Raw genomic sequence first — 19847 nt, 5'->3', positions numbered from 1 at the left:
CAGCATGACATTGCCACAGATATTCCCCTGTAACATTTCCCTAGAAAGAGAAATCTCGTTCAAACCTCTCTGCCCTCTCTTCCTCACCACCTGGGCACTGGAGGTACCGGCTGCTCTTCATACCCACTCCAGTGCTGTGTAACCCTCCTCTCTCCCTCCCAGGGAGTTCATTTGGACAGAAGAAGGATAATGTGACATGACAGGTGGCTCCAGGACCTTTTAAAACTGCCTTACCTGAGCACAAATGATGACACCCTGAAGTAGACATCAGTGCCCCCTCCCCAAGACATGGACGCATGAACCAGCACAGTCCTTTGAATAGATCCACAACTTTTATTCAATTGCTTTGAAGGTGCAGTAGCATAAGTGCATGTTTCTGCCTGTGGCCCATGAGCTCCCCACCACTGGCCTCGCTGCTAGTTGCAGTAGTTTTCCAGCTGGTAGAGGGAGCACGTGTTGTGGCAGCATTGCTCAACGATCCCTCGCTTCACTTTCTCAAACTCCTCCTGCTGGAAGGGCAGATCTCCTACCTCACCATGCAAGGGACTGCTCACTGTCAGGAAAGAAAAAGATAAACCACGGGATGTCACACAGTATCAGCCCTGGCTGTTGGGCCCCGTGGGGACCCCCTTTGCAGACACCAGATTTTAAAGCCAGAGCCGTCTGGAAAAGAGTAGGAAGTTGCAAAGGTTTCCCCAGGTTGATGCTGCTTGTAGCACCTTCAGGCTCTGTTTCCTCTCCAAGAATAATCCTATGGTGCTTACAAGGAGCCAAGCTGAGTGGATATCAGCAGTGTGAGGGACAAGGTAAAACAGGGGCTTCATTGAGGCAGGCATGTGGAGAAGAAGAGAAAACCTGCACCCTCCCTGGGGTGAGCAGCTAGTAAATAAGATGATAAAATGGGCTGGCCTGCTCCAGAGAGATGAGTTGCTTGGGACTGCAGCCCCCCTCAGGCAGTTACCCACTCTTCTGGGAGCCTGGGCAAACAACTAGGATGTCCACGGAATTGCAACGATGGTCCACTCCTGGGGCAGGATGCATTTCCCGGCTGGTCCTGAACAGCCTGCTCCTGTTGGCTGCCTGGATGTAGCCTTGAGCTGATGGCAAAAGTGTTCGTGTGTGTCTGTGTTCACAGCTGGGGACAAGTTTTTAGAAGGAATGGTGGATTGGTGTATGTGGATGCACACAAAACTCAACAGAATGTCTCGTTTGTTAGTAGGAACTTGAAAACTTGGGGACAGAACTGTTCAGGTTTTAGATGCCCAATGAGAATACAGAAAATGGCAAATAAATCAGTGATTTTTCCTGTAGGAAGAAAAGAGGCCCTAGCAACAAAAAGAAAATGCCTGGAAAGCGAGAATGAGATGAGGTTTCTAGGGCAATATGAAAGTACAGCACAAGATGCAAAATCCCCAAGCCCCCAAAGCGTGATGCAATGAACGAGGCACAAGACTAACAAGAAATCATTATGCTAGTGCTAGGAGGAAAATTTAGGAAAAGTTTAGTCCAACATTAAGTAGAAGAGGAAATAGCTAGTCAATGTTTTGTTATTTATTTGTCTTCATCCTTCAAGCCAGCTGTGAGCAGACTGTAAACACAACCAGCTTGTGTGACAGAGGTGGTGGCTCAGGCAAAAATCCTGGATCAAGAGGTAGAAAGTCCTCAGATACTTTCAAACTGGTTGGCCCTGATTATATTCTCAATACGGTATTTAGGAAATTGGCTAACAAAACTTCCAACCCATTTGTGGTGGTCTTCAGAAACAAATCATCAAAGAAGGGAGCAACTAACAGCCCAGCTAGCCATTCAAAACAAATCATGGCAAACCCTCTGCTATGACATTACCTTGCTTCACCTTCCAAAGACCTCTAAGATTATTTTACAGGATGGTGGCATATGCAGGAGAAGGAATAGGATACAAATGAAACCCGTGTGTGATGGGAAGAGAAATGGTGGGCAAGGCATATCATAGTCAGGGGAGGTTAAGTAATGGTCCATCTTGAAACAAGAGGGTTGAAATGACTGGGATTTGGAAGGGGTCTCTTCTGTATCTATCTATTCAAAGTCTCCATTAGTAGCTTGGAAGACAGAAGAGAGAGTGTACTTGCTGGATTCATAGAGGAGCTACAGCTGAGAGGAACTGCAGGTACCCATCTCCAGGAGAGACATCATCCTTGCATTACAGCTGGACCATTACAGGCCCTGGATCCATTTAGATACAAACACCATGCTGAAGAGCAGTTCTCTGGACTGCCTCATCCCACCTGCACTGCCATGCAGACACAAAGTGCTGTACCAGGGACAGTGACCCAGCACCAAGGGTGTGCGGGCAGGGCTGTCATCTCCTCCTGCCTCCCAACCAACCCTTGCACTCGTCAGTAGTCCAGAAGTCCTAAGGAGGTGAACCAAAGCAGCACCACCAACATTTCACCACCATGAAATAAGAGATGACATAAAGCTGTGGGGGCTGCAAGCCTCTTGAAAGGCAAGATTAGTACTAAAAATTACCTTTGAAACTATAGAAATACTGAAAAGACGGATGTTGTTCAGTAAGAAATGGGAAAGATGCTAAAGGCAGGAAGACTGTGTTGCACATCCAGGATGAGGGTTTGACTGTGGTAGCAGTCCCTCAAGGACTGATGATCCACCCGCAGGGGAGCCAAGGCATTGAAGAGAGACAGTGATCATTACCAATTGACAGTGCAGTGCTGCTTTGAAAAAGGCAAGCCACCTGCTTAGGCAGGAACATGGTGTGAAAAATATGCAATATCATTCTTCCAGTTTGTTGACTCTACTTGGCACTGACAAGGCCTCAGCTGAGGTCCTGTGCACCTCTCCAGGCATCACCAGTCAGGAAGTACGTGGACCAAATGCAGAGCAATTTGCATGGACAGACATCTAGAAAATATGGCCTAAGAAGGTAGTGGGGACTGTAGAGGGGACTTAGCTGAGAGCAGGTTAAAACTAGACATGGGAACAGTCTTCAAATATTTTGAAAAGCAGACATAAAGAAGAAAGGAATGTACTCTTCTCCATGTCCACTATGGAGAAGACAAGAAATCATTTACAGCAAGGGACATTCAGGTTAGATATTGGGAAGAAACACTCAAGAAGAAGGTCAGTTAAGCATGGGAATGGGCAGTTTCAGAAGGCAGAAGAAGCTTCCTCATTGGAGGTTTTTCTGAACATACTAGACAAGCATGGGTCAGGAATATGATGGGGAAAACTGATCCTGTCTTGGGGCAGAAGGATGCTTCCGGAGTTCCTTCCACCTTTATTTTCCACAAACTCTCCCAGGCTGGTGTAATGGCCACACAAAGAAATAGACAAGTTTGAGCTTTCAGCCACAATTCCTTTTGCTTCATAAATCCTCTTTCCCTGCCTGCCCTCCCATCTGCCTTTTTAACCTGAAAAACTTTTCATTGGCAATGTGATGCTGTTGGTATGTTAAAGGTATTCCTGGCATTCCCCATCAAGGACATTCCTGGTATCACCGTCAAAGATAGGCATTTGTTGCCTTTTGCATCACATAGCGTACGACTGCATTCAAGGTCAGCCTGACTTACCTAGAGGCTGCTCAATGTCTCGTCGGGCTTTGGGGGAGTAGAAGAAACCCCGCTCTCCACACACCAGGTAGAGAGCTTCCACCAAGTGGGAGCCGCAGAGGTGCTGGGTGGCAGCCGCATGGCTGGTCCCAGGGCCAGAAAGAGCGAGAAGGGCCAGGAGAGGCAGCGATTGGATCCAGAGAGCCATGGTGAGCAGGGTGAGACCTAGGGTTAAGAGGCAGAGGAGACACAGGGAGGTCTAGGAGGGAGAAATAGGTTGTCATCAAATATCATAGAATCATAGAATCTTTTAGGTTGGAAAAGACCTTTAAGATCATCCAGTCCAACCATTAACCTACACTACCAAATCCACACTAAACCAATCAAGGGTAGACTAGACTAAACCATGTCCCGAAGTGCCACATCTACCCGTTTTTCGAACACTCTTATGTCCTTCAGCAGCTTTGGTATGAAAATGAGACTAAAGTAGCAGATGGACCTTCTAAAGAGGCCCTAGCTTGAGAGGAAAGGAGAGCTTTCTGCATCAGTCACGGTAAATGACTAACGATTATAATCAGAAGTCCATCTCCATCCACATGCTCACATTAGTCCTGGCCTCCCTGCTGTCTTCCCCCAAAAGGCCAAACCAGACTGGAGGAGCCAGCCCACTGAGCTCTGTAGCATACGTGCCCAGGAGAGCTGAGATCAGCAGACACCGTCAGAGGAAAAACCCTCTCTTCCAAGTCAGAAGGGTCTGTTCTTTATGGTGATGGCCCAAAAACAACACAATGTGCTCAAAGACCCAAGGAGACCTCATTTTCTTGGACTAGCAAGCCAGCACTTGTCACCACCAGCTACATCAACCTAAGAAAACAGCTCTGCAAAACAGGTAGAAGCTAAAAGGCCAGCAATCACACTTACCCAAAGAAGTGGTAGCAAAGGATGGAAAGCAGTTTGCTCCGAGAGATGAAGACTGTTTGGTTGGTAGTAATATCCCCATTCTCTCTTTCCCATATTTATATGCTTTACATTAGCCCAAGTGACACAAGAGCTGGCACAAGCCCCACCTCCTCGATGACACTCTAGCCAAAATTTTTGCTGCTTGTGCACATTAATTTCCCTCTACGTAGCATCAACAGGTCTTTATGCAAGTTAAGATAGAAGCAACAGTTTGCAGTTTCCATCTCATTTCATCCGACCTGTTTTTGCTTTCCTGAAGTTCTGTCCTGAGCCATCAGCGACCCTTTTAGCAGGAGATAATGGTGCTATTACAGCTGCAATGATTACTAATGACACTAATGCTGGCAATAGGCATTGCTGGCATTGAGGTGGCTCAACAGCTGTTTCTAAAATGTAAAATTAAAGGCAAACATGTTAATCTGTTTGATTAATATCACCTTGGAAAGTATGCAGTGATGGGACCAAGTTGTCGGTGAGACCATGCTACTGTCAGGTGTTAGAGGAAGGAAAACACATTATTACGCTGAGGCTATCTGCCGCCCTGCTCACTGTCCATGCGGTGCACAGCAAGAGACACGCGTCCATGGCTTGGGCGGGGGGAGGAATAACATCTGCATTTTGCAGGAGACGTTGAGTGGTCATTTTAGCTCAGCACAGGGCCAGAGTTAGAGCACTTGAAATTTTGTATGTGAAAAAATAAGTCTTTCTCCTTTCTCCCAGGCAGATCCCCTCCTTCATCTGCCAGGTGTCCCTTCAAATTCCTGTTTGGAATTAAACAGAGCAGAAACTCAGTCTCTGCCATTTGCATGTGAGAGCTCTGAGCACCTCAGCTCTTCTCTCTGGGGTTCTGCCCAAAATTGTGTCTTTGACACCAAGAAATATTTCTGGTAAATCACAGTGAAAATGAGGACATAGCTGATTATCTCCATTCTAGCTGGTAGGTTCGCTTTTAATAGGACATGATGGGCCAAGGGTGGTCCACTGGCTTTCATGGGTCTGATTTTGGCAACAGATCTAGCTCTCTCTCTCTTTCACAACATTACCCCATTTTTTTGATATCTGTGCTCAACTTTTCTGCCACCAATAGCATGCTTTAAGTATACTTTAAATAGACTTTTTTTTTTTTTCTCCCTGCCTGAAAAGGCCCATTTTAAATGCCGGGGATGAGATGATCTTCAAAATTCCCATTGCTCTAAATTTTGAGACTCCAAGTGCTCAGCACCACTGAAAAGGAGACATTTTCATCTGTTTGAACTCTGCTGCTTGTTTAACTTAGAATAAGCCTGATTCTCCATACACAGTATAAATCAGAATGAAGTTCACCAAAATCAGCAGAATGCCTTGAGACTCAAACAGACCCTTGATTTCTTGAGTAGCCAAAGCAATTCCACCCATCAGCATCTAGGAGGTAGGAATTCTCATATGCCCCTGTCATGGCTTTAAGTGTGAAGTATCATATGTTTGCTAAATCACTGTGATTGCAAAAAGGCTAGTGAGAAGTGCTAAATCTCTGATCAGCGTACAGGGAGAGGACTTATTTGCTCAAATGGATGCGAGACATGGTTATCAGTTACATCCCCTGCCATGTAGGTCTTTTGTCCTCCTGCTAATAAATCCAAGTTGTGATGCTCAGCTACAGTTAGGGGCATCTCTGCACAATGTGTAACACTCTCTCTGTCTCCCTTCCCCTCAAAAAAGATATCGGATGTACTTGAATGACCTAGTGGTAAACCCATGAAAAGGGTCTCAGGTTTCAGCAAGATATGAGTACAGAGAATTCACTTACTCAGACCTTTCTACTGTGAGAAGATGGGAAACCAGCAGCTACACAGGATAAAACCTGGCATTTTACCCCATTTGAAGTAGGTTGTCAAAGCCAGGAGCAGAAGCCTTGTGCGACTCATGCTTCCCCCAGAGCAGGGAGCCCCCACCTGGCATCTCACACAAAGGGGACAACTTGCAGAGCAGAATTACCCCACAGATCCCCTTAGCAGTCATTTTCCTGCTGTCACCACACTGCATGAGGTCCAATGGACCTCAGTCCAGTAGTCACCTTAGAAAGGCTCCGGAGCAGGGTGTTGCCAAGGTTAACCACATGCTGAGATTTGCCATCTAGTGTTTTCCTTCTTGCACTTTTGAACATTGTCTGAGCTCACCTGAACACATGTTTTATTGGCAGTGGGACTTATTAAGGAGTCTTCTCCCTTCTGGGGAGCTTCCCTGCTGGGCTTCCTCCTTCCCTGGGGCTTACCCCACTGATGTAGCAAAAAAGGCTATTTATTTTGTGTTGGAAGTGCCATGTGATTAGTCTGTTACTTCTCTTACTCTTGGCTAACGAAATCCTGGAGGTAGCTTTGAAAAGCTCATGGCATTTCTGCAGCATGCCCCAGCAGGGGAAGGGCTGACTGTACCCAAGCATTCAGGAATCCCTCTTGGCTCGCTGTAGTTTGGGTGCAGAAATAAGCCAGAAGATTTATTGGAAGGAAAAAAGATATCATGCTGGCTCAAAGTTCAGCACAGGCCAATATTTTTGCAAAAGTTTCCTACTATGATTTTTTTTTCCCCTTCCAAAATATGATCACTTTGATTATTTATTGGAAACCATATTTTCTTACCATAAATGGTCCTTTGGAATATGAAAAATGCTAGCAGTGATATAAACGGATAAAAAATGGATATAAACTGCAGAAAGTTTTGTCTTAGAGGGAAAACTCCCATGTCAGCAGTGACTGAGAGAGAGGGCCAACAGGGGAGCTCATTTCTCAATGGAAAAGCTTTTTCTACAGAAAAATCTCAGCTCACTCCTTCCAGGCTGGGCTTCCCCATGATTTTCATGTGATTAGGCAGCGATGGGCCAAATGCTCATCCATTGTTTCAGCTACGCATGCCTCCTGTAACCCCCCCAGATCCTCAGCTCCACATTGGGCTCACTTGGCCAAAGGGTGGGAACAACTGGGTGGGAATGGGCTGCTCCTGACTCCTGCCCTTTGTGCTAAACCACCCCTGGATATGACTTGAAGCCACCTCCCTCACTCACATCTCCCCCCAACCCCAAGCAGTTGCATCAGTGGGAACGAGGTTTAGGCAATCCCTGGTGTCATGTAATCAAGTTTTACAGTCCGTTGCCAGCACAATAAAATCTTTACTACTGTAGATGTCTAGCATTTTCGAACCCTGTCCTGAAAAAATAACAAGCCCACTACGGGGGAACTAGTTAACAATTACAAGTTTGTGCAAGTTTTACTGACAGCAAAGGTCAGGTCTGGAGGTGAGCGAGTTCTCGGGGAGCACCCGGGGACCCCACAACACCACCTGCATCCTTGCCGCTGCTCTCACACTCGGCAGCCACTGCTGAGACTGCGCTGCCCATCCCTGGGTGTGTGCTGCCCCAAAAGCGGAGCAGAGAGCAATGCAGTGGCAACTGCGTGCCTCCTTTTCCCTGGAGGGAGAATTCAGTGGCTTGTGAAACAAATAGCCCCGGAGGAGGCGCTGCCTGCCAATGCACCCCTGTGCTGTGCCAGCAGCCTGCTGAGACACGGCCCCGAGGCACCTGGAGGGGTCTGCACCCGCAAGAGCAGCTTTTAGGGGTGGCCAGCCCCGGGAAGGTGCCCCAGTATGGCCACTGGTAGCTGAGGATGTGTAGTTGGGGCAATGCATTCAAGCACATGGGTGTTTGAGCTACAGAGGTGTAGCTTTTCACTCGGTGCAGGGAAGTGGGGACCTGCTGGGACCCAGCAGTTGCCCCCTCCAGGCTTTGCTCTGTTCCCCCTGTGGGGTGCAGCATCAGCTGGTGATGTGGCATGGAGCGGGGAAGCCGGCATCCTCGATGCTCCTTGTCTCCGCGTGGTTTCCAGCAGCTGTGCTCCCATTGGCATGTCCAAGCATGCATGGCGTGGCAGTGTGTGACCGCCTTACCAGCAGCAGTGGCATGAGACAAAGGGTGGGAAGGCGAATCTGGCACCAAGGAGGGTGCTTAATCATGGGAATGCTTGCAACCAAATCCTGCAATGCCTGCAGAGATACGTGGCCGGTGGGGCAGCCGCCATGTGCTCAGTGGGGAGAGGAGGCTGCTATAGAAAAGGGTGAGGCTCTGCAGCTTATCTGGAGCCACACAATGAGAGATGCCCTTGCTTCAAAAGGGGCATTGTGCAAGTGGAGGAGGGGGCCACTCACTGGGATACAAGTAATCTCAGCTGCTTCTACAAACTAATCCAGGCAGCCGCCAAGGTGCAGGGCATGTGAGCCATCCCCATCACCCCACCAGCCGCCGGGCCCAAGGGAGACGCTCCTGCCAGACTGCAGATTTCACAATTTTCCAGGCTTTTCCAGGCCAGGGACATTATCTTGCTGCTTAGAGCACAAAGGGTTGATTCATAAAACAGAAGGAGTAACCCAAAGCCCAGTGTAACCAACCAGGTCTTCCCATCGGTTTCTGTCACCTTTGGGTTAGCTGCTAACAGTGGAGAGGGTCATGAGTACATCTGCACCTCTGGAGATGCAGCTCACTGGTAGAAGATGGGCTCAAGCTGCACCAGGGGAGGTTTAGACTGGAAATTAGGAAAAATTTCTTTACGGAAAGGGTGGTCAAGCATTGGAACAGGCTGCCCAGAGAGGTGGTGGAGTCACCATCCCTGGAAGTGTTCAAAAAACGGGTAGATGTGGCACTTCGGGATATGGTTTAGTCTAGTCTGCCCTTGATTGGTTTAGGTGGGCTTGGTAGTGTAGGTTAATGGTTGGACTGGATGATCTTAAAGGTCTTTTCCAACCTAGACGATTCTATGATTCTATGAAGATGCTCCAGGGAGCAACCCCAAAGAGCCAGTAGCTTTCACTAGAGCATGAGGGAGTTACCAGGTGTGCTGTGGCTCTAAGAAGGGCCTCCTGCAACCCTCTGGCCACCCCTCCTGAGCATATCGCACTTCTCAGCAGGGAAATGCTGACCTTTAGCCAGCCCAGCTTACCTGGGACCATGGCACCTGCAAATTAGTTTGGCTGCACCTCACTCAAGCACCCCTTGCCTCTGCAGGCTCAAGCTTCTATATAAGTACAGCTACCCAAACAAAATAGACAAAATTTAATGATCTCAAGAGTAAAGGTCCCAAAATCCTTCCCATCCACCTTGGGAAGAGCATAGGCAAGGTTATAAATATAGATGGAAAAACCAGGTATGCTCCTTTAACCCCATTAAAATATTACTGGCCACATTTTTTTTGAGAAGGTAGAGGAGAAAAATAGCACCTAAGAGCTACTAATAGTTCCTAGACACAGCTATTAGCAGACACAGCAGAACAAATTAGTTTGTTTATCAATGAGGAGAAGATGAAATCTGTGGCTATTAATGGCCCAAAAGTAATCCTTGGCATAGATAGAGAAACATTAGAAGATAGGATGACACCCTGCTAGAGGACAAGTAACGAACAGCAAAAGTAACAAATAACTTTCATAGAGTGGAGAAGCACTGGAAAAGTAGCCTGATCAGCACCAATCCAAAAGTACACATTTTCAGCACTGGTATCACATCTGTCCTTCTTCATGTCACGCAAGTCCACGAGAACAACCGAAGAGGATCTTGACCTGGTCCTCAGGAAACAACCATGAGAGGGGCCATTGAGTCCATCAGGGAGTCTTCTCCAATGTCCACAATTGTAGGCAGTAAAGTCTCATGGTGCCATCGCCATGGCTTCCACAGCAGGTGGCATCACAGGCACCACTTGGAAAGCAAAGGTGCGGATGACCTGGAGAAGCCTTTCATAAAATAGAGAAGAAAACCTGGTCCTTGGCCATGATGCTGGAAAGCACGGGCAGGCCACCAGAGAGCAGCAGACATAGCAGAAAGTGATGGGTGCTATAACCAGCCAAGGCAGCAAGGGCATAAGGACAGAAATGCAAAAAAATGAAGGAATGGTTTCTGCTGGCTCAGGCTGGATTTGCCTCCTGCTCTAAAGTGGTCTCATGGATTGAAAATAAATAAACATGTCATATACTTCTGTATTTTCTGCCACTTCTCATCTTTGCAGCTGTGGGTGTACCATGGATATCTGCCATGATTTCCCCAATGACAAAATTGGGGGCTGCAAGTGATACTGTAAGAGGACATTGAGGAACAACATACTCATTCTTGCACTGCACTCTTTGCTGAGTTTAAATATGAAGATTTGAGACTCTGTTTTCTAGAATAAACTTTACTTTAAAAGCCCTTGTTTTGCTGTTATGGTGCTCTTGGAGATTTTGGTTAACGCTGTCCTGATGCCACTGCCCTGAGGCCACACTTTTCTTCACAAGATGTGACTTGCCATCTGAAGGTGCCGCTCACTTTTTTGCCTTCACGGGGTGCTCCAAGCTTTAGCACTTCAGATGCCTCCAACTGGGTTAGGACCTGAGACAGGAGCTGTGATTTCTTCCTCCTTCCCCCCCAACTCCGCAGCATCACCCACATGGGAATTGGTGTTTTGCTGACCAGCACAGCTCTGCGCCAAAGGAACTTTCCTAACACGGCATCTGCCAGTGAAGAAACACAACCCACCATTGCTCTTCCGAGCAGCAGATGCTCCCAGGCTTCCATCTCCCTGGCTTTATCACCAGCTACACTGGTTATTCCTCACTCCTGGGATGCTTCATCAGGGCCAGGAGGTGCCAAGGACTTGCAGAAGGGTTGACCCCCTCCCCACTCGTGGTTGACCAGACCCTGCTGTAGAGTGCTCTGATCTCCCCTGGCAGGGCATGGGGACACCCAGGTCTGATATCATTAATTATCGCTGGATAAGTGGATAATTTTGAGCACTTAAAGCTACTTTAAGGATTTGGATGCACACCAGTAACCGGTCCATAGGCTTGCCTACAGGTTCCTAGACAAGGAGGTGTAAATCCTACTGATAAGGCTTGTTAGTGTTAGGGGGCTGGGGAGGGGAAGGCGGGGGGGCTTTTGGAGCCAGGCACAGGGATCTCCGGGGACTAGGAGGGGTGAGCCCACTGCTGCAGCCCCTTCCTCCTGCCAGGGAGCCCCTGGCCGGGGGGAAGCACTGGGGTGCTGCGGGCAGTCGGGGTCAGGCTGATTTACAGCAGCGGAGGAACCGGGGCTGTTAATTCAAAGTTGCCGCTTATCGGTGTTTAGAAAGCAAGCTCTGATCTGCTGGTTAGCGATTTGGCCTTTGCTGTAAATAGAGGGGCCCCATGCTTTGCTCGGACATTTTTGTCCTTATTATCTTGTCTCGGCCTCCGAGGGAGGTGGGAGAGTTATTTAAGGCTGACCTTAGTGGAAGGAAAATGAACAACTCCCTTACCCCACCCTGTTTTTCTCTCCACCGTCCTGGGTAACAACTGTTGCATTGAACTATCTGTGTGAGATACTTAATCCTCTACCATCCCTGCAAATATTTTGTAGATCAATTTACCCTGCTGTGTCCAGAGAAAATAATCGCAAAGAGAGTGAGTGGAACTAATGTCAGGAGTAAATAAATGGATTTTGCATCATTACCCCTCCAGGAAAATCAATGAGGATGGGCCATGACCCCATCAGGTGCTAGAGCTCACCACCGAGCCTGTCTGATCTTGCATCACTGTGCTTCAGGTCTAATTCAAACCTGTGTTTCAGATGAGTTTCAAAACCAGTTCCTTCATCCCAAGCTAAACCTCTGAACATCACATACAGAAACACATGATAGTGGCTGGTTGGAGCTGGAAGGAGTATTTCGGAGTTGGGGTCTGCGTACTGGGCATTTAGATCAGGAACCAAACCATCTACAGTTCTGGGGGAGAGGATTCGGGGGATGCACAAGGAGTCTCAGTGCGTCCCATCCTTGCTGGGATGTATGCGGCTTTGGGAGGCTTGCAGTACAGAAGTCAACATGTGCACATGCTCCAGCTGCTCCTGGGTGATACACACCACATACAAGACGGTCAAAGTGAATTCATTAACAAAGACTTGAAGAAACCCTTGTTCATTTGAATCACAGCACTAGCAAGTCTGAAAAACATCTAATCTCCAGATACTCATTTTATTGACCTGCCACCACCAACAGTACCAGCTGCACAATAAGAATGGTGCAAAGCTATGTTAGGACCTCTGAGGCACAGTCACATGGGGTTTTAAGTCCCTTACCTAATCTTTGCAAACCTCTCTCTTCTGTTAAAAAAAAAAAAAAAATTTTTTTAAAAATCCCCTGATCAGTTTTCAAGGCATTTCAGATACTTTCTGCTTTCAGCTGTGCCAGAAAAACGTCAAAAGATCATCTTTCCCCTAGAAAACCTAGTGTTTTCCCAAACAATGTAATGAACAAGTGTAACAAAACTGAAAATAAATTCTTTGCAGTGGAAAGTGCAGTACCTTTTCTGGTCCCCAGGGAAAGAAATAGGTCTGATTCGAGCTAGATTAGCAGTACGAATGACAGCTCAGGTCAGCCACAGCCTTATCCGAATCAATTCCTGTCTTGGGGTGGGGGGCAGTGCGTGTGTGTGCACATACCTGCGGCTATAGGATTCGTAAATAATTGAGTTCTTCTGATCCATACCACCACAGCACAAGAAGAAAGATTTGGTCCTGAGGGGGCTGACAGAGGTTCAAGCCCCAGATCTGCCACTTAGACGCTTCTTCCCAAAGCTGTTTAGGCATGTAATTACTTTTCAGGCTCTGCGCCTGGTCTGAGTCACTCTGATTCTCTGTCTCCTTTTATCTGTCAGCCTTTTACAGGGACAAGAGTACCCCTCTACCTCCCAAGCGTGTAATGAAGATGAATTCATTACAGCTGTAACACTTTAACGAGCACTATGAAGATACAGGGTATCCTTACAAGTCCTAAATTAGGAAACTCCCTTTCAGACGGTGCTGGGGTGCCTGGATGCATGGTCCAGACCTGTGCTGGCAATACATTAATCCACCTCTGTCTGTGATTCTGGAAGGGATTTAACCAAAGAAAGAGTCTGGCTTTCATGTAAAAGCCAAGCTTGCAGCAGTGACTGGAGTTAGTTTCCTTAAACGTAAGGATAACTCTAGAGTAGGAAACACTTATGTGGCCTTGGGCATCTCTTCTGGTCTCTGGGGGTGCATTCCAGTTCCTGGGCATCCTGTATCCCATCCACCAATCCCACATGGATGCAGCAGATGTCTTAGGTCATCTAAAATAGCCTCTATGCTTAAGCAAGCAGGATCCACCCCTAATTACTCTTAGAATGGAGTTCAACACATTTAGGATTAGGGTTGCATAGCCTGGTTACATGCAAGCCAGACTACTTTACCAGGCACAGTGCATACGCCAGCGTTCCTACATGGCCAGCATTACTGGAACTGAACAGAAATAGTGACAAATGCTGGGAGAGAAAGCACGTAGCGAAGGCAAGCCCCCTGGTGTGTTACTATTTAAGAGAGACCTCCCAGTTGCTGTTCCATGCATAATTGTGCAATTGGTAATATCCTGGCAAAGAAAGGCTTAGATCAGCTCATCTGCAAACAAGGGACCATTTTCCACCTCCAAGTTAACATTTTGCATGAGCGCCAGTTGCTGATCTCCTGCCGCAACGCGCCCCAGGTTGGATTTTGTGTACTGCCTTCAGGCAAGACGGCCAACTTGAATCTGGATAGCAGAAGGATGCAAGAGCCAAACTCAGGATGCTAGACCAGAAATATATTTTTTTTATTCTTAATATCATGTCAGCAGCAGCACGATTCCAAAATGAAAAATAATTCTGTTTTGTATTTCTTTACACAGAGAGACAGACAGATCCACCCACAGCAGCAGCAGCGACAACAGCAAGAGACTGCTCAGCGAGGTACTGGGACACGCAGATACCAGAGGGTACGGTGGGGCCTGGCTCAGAGGAATGCTTTTCTCCTTTCTTCCTCCCTTGCCAGCCCATACTCCGTCTACCGGAGGGTTTAACCTGGGCTGACCCATCACCTTGGCTTTCTCCAGGTCACTTTTATAGAGCTTGCAGCCATGTTTGGTGAGGTCTGGAGAAATGGCATGAGGGCTCCCATGACCCACCCAAAGGACATGAGCTCGTGATTAGCTCTAAGCAGCCACATAATCCTACAAATCTGCTCCACTGTCAGGAAAAGGGAATTTATAACATCCTTTGGTGGAGGGTGTGACTGAGTAGATCCTCAAAGTCTTTTCCTCTGAGCGATCTTGTTCAAGGCAACTCTACAAATCTGACCAGCCTTGTGCACAATACTTAAGGAATACCATAAGATGAAATTGAAAGCATAGGAAAAATCTAAAAAGACTCAGGAAAAAGCCTGAAAACAGAAATACTGGAGGGCTACAGGAAATCCCAACAATATCAGAGATTGCAGCAGGGGCTGTGGGCGCCTCTCCAGCCCACAGGAAGCCGATGGGTGATAGAGACCAAATGTTCCACGATATGGAGAGCAGATGAAGGGAGACTCGAGGATATGCTGCCTCTATTAGTGGGACTGGTATGGGAAGCAGCAATAATCCATGATGACTGAGCCAAGGCAACACCAGAATATCAGCTGCTTCAATGGGAAAATTGTGTTTTAAAAGAATCTATCAAGTGACTTGAAATAAGTTTGTCTTTAGAAAAGGAATACCATCTAGTGGCCCAAAAAGGCAATAAGGAGGTGCAATGGCAATTAGAGAATCAGATGAATTTAGAAAAAGAGAAGGAAAAACTGCAGAAGTAAGGAGAGGGATTAACATATATAGTGCAGTGATTCACCCTGGAGCAAGGGAGAGCTCAAAAGGGACCTGATCATAATAAATGCAAAGCTAAAATTAGACACTTAAAAAGCAGATTGGGATGCAAAAATTAAAAATAACTGCTGTAGCTGCAGGAAGTGGTGGAGAGAACTGGATTGGGAGCCATCAGAGGAAGACGATTTCAAGGATGATATGGGCAAATGGGAAAAGAAAGAGAAGTTGAGAATAGCAGCATATCCCACAAAGACTTCAAGTGCCATCCTGGGGCAGACAGGTACAGCAGATCAAACTGTTGTAGCTGTTACGATGAAAAAAAAGTGACCCCAGGGCACGTAGCTGCAGATTTGAAGCCACTGAAAGAAAGCACGACAGTAGAGTGGAGTGTAGGACTTAGAGAAACTGCTTCAAATTTTGAATTAAATGGGAGTTAAGCTGTAAGTTGATTAGAGCGTGTGTTCCACCAGCTTTTATTCATTGCATGTTGGGCACCTCCTTAATGAGCATTTAATCATGCCATCATGGGCATTTAATCAAATTGCCCAGCAGAATGGTAAGACAAGGATGGAATTGGCAGCACTAACATCAGTCTATAAGCTTGGGGAAGATGGAGAGTCTTTAATGAACTGATGGGGAGCTGCTGAAATGTCAGCAGGACATGACACCATGTACCAACCACCCACTCCCAACAGAGCACAGGTATTTCCATTGCCCCTGGCAGCCCCAAAGCTGAGACAGGCTCCTTGGACAGCGGATGAATTAGGAGAGCTAGTGGCACAAACACACCCCCACAATTCACAGCAAACTCCCATATGGCAAAACACAGGGGAAGAAGCAATTTACAGAGTTGCTTTCACATTAAGAGACAAACAATATACTTTTACTTGCATCCCACAGAGCCGAGCACCTGCCCTGCTGCACACGCTTGCATTAGGAAAGCATTTGAATGACGGTATCTGGGGAACAAAGAAAAGAAATTGTCTTATGTGGATGGTATTCGGGGGACCACAGCTACAGGAGAAGAGGTACAAGAAAGAAGTAGCTGAGTTTTAAAATTAATAGACCAAATGGGATTTAAAGTCAATTTGAGTACGGCACAATTAATGCAACCCAGGTTAACCGCTTGGGAATTGGAACTGGTGAAACAAGAAGATGGATAGATGCTAGAAAGGTTAAGCTTTCTATGAAATAAAGACTCCCACTAATCAGTCCCAACCCTGAAGAGTTGCTGGGAGGATTTAATTTGTATGGCAGCATATCTATAACTGCGCTAGTATCTTATGGCAGCATATCCATCTTTGCTAGTACCAGCAGAGCATTATGGAAACAACAGAAAAAGAATCAGGAAGGGAGCTGGAGCAAAGAGCAAGACGATGCTTTATCTAACATGAAAGAAGCTGCTTGAGAAGCTCCTGCACTAAAATTCCCAGTCAAAGGGAAGTTATTTGTAATAAGGATTTCATCATGAGCTGATTCTGTGGGAGCAGTACTGTTACAGAAAAATAGTGAAGGAAAATGGATACCAGTAGCATACGAGTCCTCCCCTCCACAGAGGCTGGACCAAAATTTCCCTGGCTATTAGAAAGCCTGGTTCAAGGCAGTCTGGGCTGTAATGGTCTTCGAGGCTTTCACCCTCGATAGTCCAGACATACCCCAGTCTTCTCATGCTCTGCTCTTAAGCACAAAGAGAAAAAATGGATATTAATGTGGATATCCTTTTAAAGGAAACCGGTAATAAACCAAAGGTATTGTGCACCCATGGGAGCGCTAAATTTGAACAAGGAGGAAAAATAATCCAAGATACTGCAATTAGTGGAATGAGGGGAAAAAATAGTGGGGAAACTAGAGAAAGGATCATGCCAAGGAGCTTACAGGCTGCCAGTAAAAGACATAAACCCCTCTGCACAATATCTCTCTACAGATAGCCACTAATAGAATAAAATACTGGATGCATGATAGGGAGAAAGGCGATGGCAAGCATATAACAGGACACCATGAGGAAAACAGAAGGTTTATTTTGGAAGCTTAGAAGCAGAGTGGGAATAAAATATATGTAAAGGATTTTAAAGTACATGGGAAGACTGAAAGCAATACTGAGAAACAATTTAGTGAGCAAGTAGACAAATTGACTCAGAGTTTGTTTATTGCAGCCCCAACCAGGAATCAGCTAAAAGAGAAGATGGGATGGATACTGTGGCCAGCTGAATGAGAGCAAGTCATCTTAGACTGTCATAATAAGTTACATAAAGGAGTACAAGGTACTCTTTTTAGAGTGCAAAGAATTTCTGTTGGCCCCAAATGAAGCAAGATAGAGAGAACATAAATAAAAATTGCATAAGGTGTGCAGTGATGCAGAAGTGAACTAGTAAAAGAAAGCTGCCAACTCTACTATACTGGCTAAACCAAGGACCTTGGCAAATACTGTGAAGGAATCATCCAGATAAACTGTCACACATTAAAGAAGGGTATCGGTATCTCTTTGTCACCATGAATATCTTTCCAGGATAGGTTGAGGCTCTTCCACCTAAAAGGAATAACCCCTGGAACTGTAAAAATGCTGTTAAAGGAAACTATCCATAGATATGGAACATCAGCTGATGTAGGATGAGATGGAGGAGGGGGCTTTGTAAGTGAAGTAACTTGAGTCTTAATGAGTAACCTGGGGATTAAGCAAGGACTGCATATACCCTACCACCTGCAATCCTCCAGACTGGTAGAAAGAAATTAGTCAGACTATTAAAAATAGACTAAAGAAAATTGTAGGACAATATCCAAAATGATGGGCTGAAAAGTTAACCTCAATATTAGTAGCTTTAAGAAGCAGTGACAAATTAGGGACTGGTTTACAGCCCTAAAATATTTTGTTTGTGTAGCCCATTCCTTGGTGGTCTCATGTCCAAGACCCTAAAATATTATTGAAGGATGAAGAAGAAAACAAGGCTCAGGTAGAAGCAGCAACATGAGAAAAATAGTTAAAATGAGAAAGGAAGAATCCAATTCATATATGGCTCAAGAAATATGGGGCCAAGTTATCTGAAAACAGATTAAAAAGAACAAGCCTTAGAGACAAAATGGAAGGGGACCTATTATGTTACTAATAGGATAAATCCTCTAAGATATTAAATAGATGAGGGCAATGATAAATACAAATGGGTTCATGTTTCTCAGATGTCCCCCTACGGGGCAAAAAAATTCTGGAATCTGTCATTAATTTGTCAAGAACACAGACACAGAAAACGCTCCAAAGAGGAACCTTGGGCGCCTGTTCAGCCTGAGCCCCCACACTCACAGCACAACCTCGTCTCTCAGAAGCAAAGGGCTGCAGCCCGCATAGTATTTACTTCCTGCATGGCTGCAGTAGGTCTGTTTTTATGCTTGCATACTAACAGGGCTAGTTTATGCTTCGAGTTTTGCTTATTTTCTATTTTTGTAGGGCAACAGATTTTACTACAGCTCCTTGAACAAGCAACAGCTGACAGAGTCACAGAGCAGCAATGCAAACTCCGAGGCAAGGCAGAGGAGTTGAGGGCTCCTGCAGTTGCAAGGATTTTTAACTTGGCTTTTCACTCCATATTAATAGCTTTGGTCTTTTTATAAATTGCATTAATTTGAGAGATTTAACAAGGCAGATAATGACTGTAAGGTGCTTTGGAGAACTAGAGGTGACCACCTTCAGACCTTTATGAGTTTCAAGGCCAGACCAGAAAACAAACACCTCCACAGAGACTCCCTGCTCGGTCCTGATCAGGAGACTGGTGTCGCTGCAGCATTTGCAGCATCCTTGCTGCACTCGCAGGCAGTAATCCAGGAGCTGGAGACTACCAAAGGAGAGGAGGAACAGTGATCTGCAGGCCAGCAACATGGCATTGCTATTGCTAGCAAGGCCATAAGCTGTGCCTTAACTATACAGGTTTCATTGTTACATCTTGCCTGTTTGGAGTGTTATTTTATTTTAGTCTGTTTTACTGGAGTCATCAATGAGATTTTCATGGCTAGACAGCTAACTTATGACCTAACCTGCCTTACTCTTGCATAGCTTGCTCCAGCTACTTAATATAATAGTAATAACTTAAGACCCCAAATTAAAAACTGTTACAGCTCTTAAGAGAGCCTTGAGACTTACAGCTCAAGATCTGGATCCACCCAGATTGGGAAATCATAGATGAAGCTTTGGAAAAAGTGCTCTAAAATTACAATAACTGAATGAACTCAGTAGTTTTATTCATTTACAGGACAATCCCCCAAGGAGGAACAACTTGAGGAGAAGCGGCTAGCCCTAGCGTTGATCAATAATGGCCTTTTAAGCAATTTAGGAGGAATTTAGGGGGCGGGGTCAAATAAGAAAGGAAACAGAAAGGAGAGATTGAAGCAGGTGGGAGACTAAGTGTTGTCAGTAGCTAAGTAGTTAAAATTTGAGAGAACTGGGGGTTAAGCATATGTGTATGAAGGTCTGAAATGGGATAAAGTGTCATGGATTGTAAACTCTGATGACTGAGGCCCAGTAGAAGTAACACTGGAGAGCAATGGCACATATAAGTATTGTAGGATACTTACACCAAATAGCCAAAACTTGACTGCTAAGCCTTGCATTTCTTTAAAGAGGAAATTATAAAAATCATATATAGTGGATAAGGATGGTAAAAATCTATACAGAAATGTTATAACTGACCATGCAAACAACTATGTGTAA

At 45.9% G+C, this 19847-nt stretch overlaps 1 protein-coding gene across 1 annotated transcript; it reads right to left on the bottom strand.

Moving 5' to 3' along the window:
* Positions 1–416: 416 nt before the first annotated feature.
* INS (insulin) lies at positions 417–4545 on the bottom strand. Its single transcript, XM_009480382.2, has 3 exons — positions 4467–4545; positions 3567–3770; positions 417–553 (listed from the first exon to the last, which is right to left on the bottom strand). The coding sequence occupies exons 1-3, from the start codon at positions 4543–4545 to the stop codon at positions 417–419; spliced, it is 420 nt and encodes a 139-aa protein (XP_009478657.2).
* Positions 4546–19847: the final 15302 nt, after the last annotated feature.

The sequence above is a fragment of the Pelecanus crispus genome, chromosome 6, assembly GCF_030463565.1.
Source record: "Pelecanus crispus isolate bPelCri1 chromosome 6, bPelCri1.pri, whole genome shotgun sequence".
NCBI lineage: Eukaryota > Metazoa > Chordata > Aves > Pelecaniformes > Pelecanidae > Pelecanus > Pelecanus crispus.
This window is presented reverse-complemented; position numbering and strand designations above follow the sequence as displayed.